General features: G+C 39.2%; 1 protein-coding gene across 2 annotated transcripts; it reads right to left on the bottom strand.

The window, feature by feature from the left end:
• Positions 1 to 683: 683 nt before the first annotated feature.
• kptn (kaptin (actin binding protein)) lies at positions 684 to 7,134 on the bottom strand. Of its 2 annotated transcripts, XM_058087112.1 has the most exons (12): positions 6,657 to 7,132; positions 5,627 to 5,709; positions 5,467 to 5,551; positions 5,160 to 5,214; positions 3,692 to 3,770; positions 3,360 to 3,433; positions 3,022 to 3,128; positions 2,772 to 2,876; positions 2,605 to 2,668; positions 2,393 to 2,528; positions 1,318 to 1,491; positions 687 to 1,134 (listed from the first exon to the last, which is right to left on the bottom strand). In XM_058087112.1, exons 1-12 carry the CDS (start codon positions 6,856 to 6,858, stop codon positions 994 to 996), a joined length of 1,305 nt encoding a protein of 434 aa, XP_057943095.1. In that variant the 5' UTR covers positions 6,859 to 7,132; the 3' UTR covers positions 687 to 993. The 2 variants fall into 2 exon arrangements, with proteins under 2 accessions (XP_057943096.1, XP_057943095.1); XM_058087113.1 differs by lacking the exon at positions 2,772 to 2,876 and having other exon boundaries at positions 684 to 1,134; positions 6,657 to 7,134.
• Positions 7,135 to 7,372: the final 238 nt, after the last annotated feature.

Below are 7,372 nucleotides of genomic sequence, written 5' to 3'. Positions count from 1 at the left end.
GGGCACTTTAATTTCAATGCAGACCTACCAACATGTACAAATTTATAGTACTCAACATGCAATTTGACTCTTGAATATGCTTGTATGCTCTGCATTTTGTTACATTTTCCTGGTTTCATTTTTAAGTTCAGTCTGTAGAGTACAGATAAATAAATAAATATTATCAGTTTCTGTAGTATTTCAAATTGGGGGATGAAAAAATGTCCAAAAAAATTTTGGAGGGGCAAATTTTGGGTGTAGTCTAAAAGCCCCCAAAAGCCCAATTTGGGGTTGTTGTACTGTAGTTTGTTCTTAGTCATGAACTTTTATGCATGACATATTTGTAAATGTAGGTCCGGGGATAAGAACCACATTTATAATATAAAAAGTTTTTGGAAGCCTTGCAGTAATATTTTTATGATAATTATATGTAGTGAGTAGTCACAAATGCAAGTTGCTCATCAGTAGTGTCGGGAGGCTATATACTCCTTTAAAAAATTAATGTACATCATAAATATTAAAATAAAAAGGTGTACAATTTGTGTAATCTTATACAGTAAGCAAGAGAATGAAAGCGTAATTAAGAGCAAGTACTCCACCTAGTGGAGAACTTGACCAATTACCTTAAATCAAAAAGAAAATCAAAAATACTATATTCATTATATATTGTTGTATACACTTCAAAATATTAAATTAACTCATTTAATGTTGGGCAATGTACTGTAAACATGAATTTCCACTGATTAAACACAGTTTAATGAAACACTGAAATGTTTTGCATGTTTTGTAAATAAAAGGCGGATATCCCTTAATGTCTTGTATTATGATATATTATGTCTTGTATTATGATATATTATTATGATGTGATATCTTCCAAGCAGAGCAGTGCGCGAAAGAAAGGGAAAGTCATCACCATGGAAGTGAAAATTAACGTGCATCGAACCAATGTAACCTAAAGTCGTGTGTAGATGACATATAGATGCAGTTTACATGTAACATACTGTATGTTTATTTTCAAGCTACGTGAACTGTATGGTCCTCTTTTTCATTGGTATCTTGACCTTTGACAGACTCCGACTTGGGGTCAACAACCAGCGCTGCCACCCTCTTGGCAAGACGTTCCAGGACCAGATCAGCAGTGCTGGTGAGACTATGCTGAAAGAACAGGGACAGAGCACACGTGTTAAGCGATGTACATGCATATATAATCTATGACTATATAAAGAAAGTAGGTTGCTATTAGTATCGGACTGGCCAATACATAACAATGCAGTATCGGTATTGGACGCCATGTTTTCCTATAGTAATGTGTGAAATCTCAACAAATATTCAAGTTACCTGTAAGATATGCAGTCCCTTCAGCGTGAGGACAGCCAGCTCTCTCAAACCATCCCCGGTCAGATCTAAGTAGATGATAGACAGCAAAGGACTTTTGAAGCTTCGTCGCCACAGAAACTGAAAGTGTCCATCTTCTCCTTCCGCTGCATGCTGGAACTTATAACACAGAAGTTCCTGCACATGAAGAAAAAACAGATTGCAGTTACTAAGGGTGGGCGGAACCAAATACGGACAGTATTGAAACCAAGGGTAGAATCAGTATCACATTGATACTTGCATGATGACAGCGGTGCTTTTCAGTTCTTATAAGTATGTTTTTAATAATTGTAATAATTGTAATAATTGTAATAATTGTAATAATTGTAATAATTGTAATAATTGTAATAATTTTTATATTTTTTAAACTATATTAGGAAAGCAGGAAGTGAACAAATGTAACAGTTACTGATTGCAAAAGTACCAGATGGAGGGGTAGGACAGTCTTTGCTTCTTCCTACTCCTTTTGGACATGTGGAACTGTGAACTGATTATGTGATGCATTCAATTGTAATCTGATGCATGTTCAAATGAAATAAAACCATTACCATTACCAATTCCACCCTCGGCCATCTCTGTGTGGAGTTTGCATGTTCTCCCGGTGCATGCGTGGGTTTTCTCCGGGTACTCCGGTTTCCTCCCACATTCCAAAAACATGCTAGGTTAATTGGCGACTCCAAATTGTCCATAGGTATGAATGTGAGTGTGAATGGTTGTTTGTCTATATGTGCCCTGTGATTGGCTGGCCACCAGTCCAGGGTGTTACCCGCCTCTCGCCTGAAGACAGCCGGGATAGGCTCCAGCACCCCCCGCAACCCTTGTGAGGATAAGCGGTAGAAAATGAATGAATGTTCAGTTGGGCTTTGAATGAGAGCTAATTATAGTGAAAAGTTTTCCTCCTTTTTTTTGCTGATAACTGATATTTTGCTGAAACTTACTCTGACTAAAGAGCGGAAAAAGCAATACCACAACAAACCTGACACTTTTAAGCAAACCATTTATCATGTAAAGCATATTTGCCATCTTGTGACTTTACGACCTGGCCATATGTTCCCAGCAGCACCTCCTTCTCCCCATCAAAGTCCAGATCAATGACAAGAGCACAAAGCACCGCGTCCCACTGATCACTTTCAGAGAGACACATGGAGTGGGACAATCCTCGTTGCTGGACATTTCTGACACACACAAAAAATATAAATGTACTGAACTCTTCTGAAATTATAACACAGCTTTGCAAATTCCATACCGTACCTGTAGACAACTGCCATCTCGATAGTGCTCGTGACCAGAAGGTTGTAATCTTTAACGCCCAAAACTGAAAAAAATAATAAAGATTTTTTTTGTACCGCTTTGTGATGCTGATTGAAGTTGCACTAATTTCTACTGGTATGTGGAAAAACCAGCCCTACATGACGTACTTTTGTCTCTGCTGGGCATGTTAGGCTCAGTTTGGCAGGTAAGAGGAAACAGCAGCACAATGGAGATCGGACTGTCGAACTGAACTCGCCAGCTCTGCAAAACCTCTAGTAAAACAATGTACTCATGTAACAAAAAAAAAAGATGTCTTATGCTTCCAGGCAAAGTGCAATCTACCTCTAAGCTACTGTCGTGAATATAATTTACCAGCACTTGTTATGAAACAGTTAGCATCGTATGGTTTTGCCTCACCTGGTCCAGATTGCTTGACCAGAGCCAGTCCAACGCAGCCGTTCTGACAGCCAAACGCCGACAGTCTTTGGTCATCAGCAATGGTCAGCATGTCCAACCACAGCACACTGCAAGGAGCCACATAGACATACATTATATTAGTTCATGTTTGTTTTTATGCAATTGTCTTATTAAATTACGGGCAATAAAAAAAAAAAAGAGGTGGGCTGCAAATGGCCCCGAAGCCGCACTTTGAAGACCCCCTTGCTCTAACCTAACCTTCTTAAAGAGCAGCTGGTACAGAACACAAACGGTCACACACACACACAAATAGAACACAGAAATAAGGGTAGACGAACTTGCTGGGTAATTGCTGGAGTTCAGGGAAGAGTCTCTCCACTGGCTGCTCTTCAAATTGGTGAAGCGAAGCATTCTGTTGAAAACAAGGGGCTCCATGATGCTCTCTTAACTGTTCCAAATGGTAATTCATTACATTACTGCAAAAACAATAACAATGTTTTTTACTTCCAACACTGGTTATCACATCTTAATAAAATAACTGGACTGGTCGACAACCAATCGCAGGAACAAAAAGCTGACCATAAATCTCTTTGAAGTAGTCAACTTCTATGTAGTACAAATACACACACAAATATGCACACTCTCACACCGACACAAGCTGTGATCTAACCTCTTTGTACAAGTGGATCCTCTGGTCGTGACCGCTGAGAAGAAAAACAGTCTCTCTACCTCCATTGTCACTCTGCACTCTAAAAGAAAGGACATATTGACATTATTTTGGGGATGATGGGGCTGGAAAGAGCCATCAAAGAAATAATAAAATGTGAGCTGCAGCTATGAATCCAGCAGAGAGCGCCATTATTCCATTGCAGTCGTCGGGTAAATTGGTGTGATTCAATATTATTCATTCATTCACAATTCTATGACTGGAGCCTATCCCAGTGAGAGGCGGGGTACACCCTGGACTGGTGGCTAGCCAATCACAGGGCACATATAGACAAACAACCATTCACACTCACGTTCAAAGCTATGGACAATTTGGAGTCGCCAATTAACCTAGCATGTTTTGCAGAGATGGCCGAGGGTGGGATTGAACTCGGGTCTCCTAGCTGTGAGGCCTGCGTGCTAATCACTTGTCCGCTGTGTCTAATAAAGTGAATTTCCATAGTCATACCATAGTTGTGTTTAAGACTTTGTAAATATGTTTTATGTCATTATTAGAGCCCTGTAGACATGAAATAACACCCCTATAGTCACCTGTATGGTCCTATTATTCTTAGTTTACACCACATTGCGCTAGGAGATTGGCTAGGAGATTACGGTACGTAGAAAGCTACCAAGCTGACGAGTTCGTCTCTCCAATTTACTTATTCATTCTCTACTTCTCACCAGCCAATCACAGGGCACATATAGACAAACAACCATTCACACTCACATTCATACCTATGGACAATTTGGAGTCGTCAATTAACCTAGCATGTTTTTGGAATGTGGGAGGAAACCGGAGTACCCGGAGAAAAACCCACGCATGCACGGGGAGAACATGCAAACTCCACACAGAGATGGCCGAGGGTGGAATTGAACCCTGGTCTTCTAGCTGTGAGGTCTGCACGCTAACCACTCGACCGCCATGCCGCCCTCTTCAATTTACTTATCCTAAACTTAAAAAAGGGTTTCAAACAGAGTAAGAAGTCAATTGTGTACCACTTCCACACAGAACGGGAGAGCTGTTTTCACTCTATAATGTTAGACATGCCATGACTGGGGGTAATCTAATCTAATGTCATGTCTCTTGAATGTGGCATCGCTGATATCTTGCAGCCAGAATACTACTACTACTTCAATATATTTACTCTTCATTGGCCATAGTCATCCAGGAAACAGTAACAATTTATTCATTCATATTTAATACACCGCAACAGAGTGAGGGAGCGGTGTTTGAACCACAATGTGTTATCATGTTTGGTCACCATTTTTACCACCATTAATGGCCTAATTGTGACCCCTGGTGGAAATTTCCTACTCTGCGGTGCAATTATTAAATATTCCATGATAACAGCTCTAACTGGAACGGATGAATTCACGCTAAATTCCACTACATTCAACTTTTATGCTGTATAGAAAGCAACACAACTTACTCTGTGTGGTACAGCTGGAAGGGCGTAAACTGCAGCTCCAGATTTAGGCAACTCTCTGTGCAGAAAGGCTGGTTAATATCAATTTACATGTATATAATGCAGCAATTTTAAAAAAATGGTGATAGCTTTCCTTTTCTTTGGCGCACTCCTACTTGGGAGACATTATGTAGTCCATAATGGTGAACTCGGAAGTTATTCTTCCTCTACGTTGTGGCACACGCTTTATTCTTGCTACTTGTTAAATTTTTAATTAATTAACCACCAAACGTTGTAAACAGACGACCACCACAGACAGGGATTCACTCACGTGCGATGGACTCCAGGTTGAACTCTGAGCCGGGTTCATAGTCACAGTAGATATTCAGGAAGGGGGTAGCTTTGTCACCAGAGTCCTGTAAGCGGAACACATTCATAAGAACAGTCCACTAAATGCATATGGAGATTAACCTATGCTGAATGGGAAATACCTTTATGAATGTGATTCCCACCACAAGGCCTCTTTTGGGTGAAGATTTGATGAAAGCATCAATTGACACGATCTCTGCATCAACTACATAAAAAAAAAGCGTTGAAGCATCGCATTGCAAATTGCTTAAATTGAATGTAACTTGATAACCCAAAAATAAATAACGAGTCGAGTATCGTCATAAGAGCAATACACGGGTGATGAGATTGATATTTATCTTTTCTTGTCTATGTTTATAACAAGTATCTGTGTTTTTTTTATGCTGTCATGTCGTTGATCTGGTTACATTGTTGATATAGTTTTATTTGAATATTGTTTTAGTCCTGTGTTTCATTTATTAACAGTACTGACATCAGTATCGGTGCCAGCAATACTGATCCTATATTTACTTAGTATCAGGTCGATACCAAATCCAGCAATTCTAATATATGCACATATATTAAGCAATATTCTACACAAATTGTTTACCTGTTGTGTACTTCTGTTGCTTAATGTAAGGGCTGTCAGTCAGACTTTTGGGACCATCAATTGTTTTTTCCCTTATAATAATCTAGTCATAATCCTATTCATAGTGCTGCAGTTTTTAAACGATACCTACTAATATGATTTAGTAATTGCATTAAAAAATGTGCAATATTTCCATCACTGCCTCTGTTACTACCTCAAACATATTTATTTATTTAACAACTCAATTCACTCATGTGACTTTTACTCGTCTGTATACACCAGTCATTATTTGCACCCATTCATCATTGCACTAATATTAATACATCTGCAATATGTCTGCTCCTGTATATGCTCCTATGCAATATTATGTGTATATTTTGGATATCTTGTATATATCTTGTTAAACTGTCTTTTTTTTTTTACTCTACTTTTTTAACTTGAGTATTGCACTGAAAGGAGAAGCTCTCCAATGTCGTTGTACATCTTGTATAATGACAATAAAGGCCATTCCATTCCATGATATGAACCACAATTATTTAGTTATACAGCATGATGACATTGATTTGTACATAATATATTGCTACCTGGTATGTAGGTGAACTGAACCTCTTTGGCCACTGGTCTTAACTTCTGTTGCAACTCCTGGTACGTGAAGCTCACCACCTTCCCTTTGAGAGTAGCGGCAAGCAGCTCCTGTCCTCCGGCCTGACACAGGCCATAGATGTTACTCTGCGATGGGAAGCGGCTAAAGCTATCCTCCACGAAAGGATACAAGTCTGGGAACATGATTAATTACTATAGCTATTTATTTCGTAGCTGCTCTCTTCATTACTGTCACGTTGGAGTCCAACTGAATGCTTTCTGGTATTAAGGAAAGTATAAAAAGTCTAATTAGAACAGTAAAATTATTTTGCTAGCCGGACAACCGTATAGAAATAAATGTTTGTTGTCATATTGTCTTCAACTACTGCTACATTTTCTTCTTCCGCGTTGTCGCTTCTTCTTCGTCTATTTCGGCGGTTTTTCTGAACAGGAAGTGTGTTGGCGCCACCTGCTAAACGGAAGCGATATTGTCAAATTTCTTTTATTTATGGCGTTAGTGTATTTGTTAAAATAAACGTAAAACATTACAGTTTTATTGAAGCACCACAATTACTAACACGAGTTACTGTCACGGCTGTAAACCACACCGAATTAATTTGCACTCCATTAACACTCCGACATGGGGCTCATAAACGTCACTTCCTGTCCGTTCCGACTTTCACTCCCCATGATCCCGGAACGCATCTTTTCATGGCAA

The sequence above is a fragment of the Doryrhamphus excisus genome, chromosome 11, assembly GCF_030265055.1.
Source record: "Doryrhamphus excisus isolate RoL2022-K1 chromosome 11, RoL_Dexc_1.0, whole genome shotgun sequence".
Lineage (NCBI taxonomy): Eukaryota > Metazoa > Chordata > Actinopteri > Syngnathiformes > Syngnathidae > Doryrhamphus > Doryrhamphus excisus.
This window is presented reverse-complemented; position numbering and strand designations above follow the sequence as displayed.

What these genes read in the sequence shown, in the direction of transcription:
- kptn (XM_058087112.1), bottom strand. Translation starts at nt 6,858, where the DNA reads ATGTTCCCAGACTTGTATCCTTTCGTGGAGGATAGCTTTAGCCGCTTC. An exon ending in TTCCAGCTGTACCACACAGA is followed by an intron (nt 3,771 to 5,159) that starts GTAAGTTGTGTT and finishes CCTTTCTTTTAG; the next exon opens with AGTGCAGAGTGACAATGGAG. An exon ending in CATGCCCAGCAGAGACAAAA is followed by an intron (nt 2,669 to 2,771) that starts GTACGTCATGTA and finishes TATTTTTTTCAG; the next exon opens with TTTTGGGCGTTAAAGATTAC.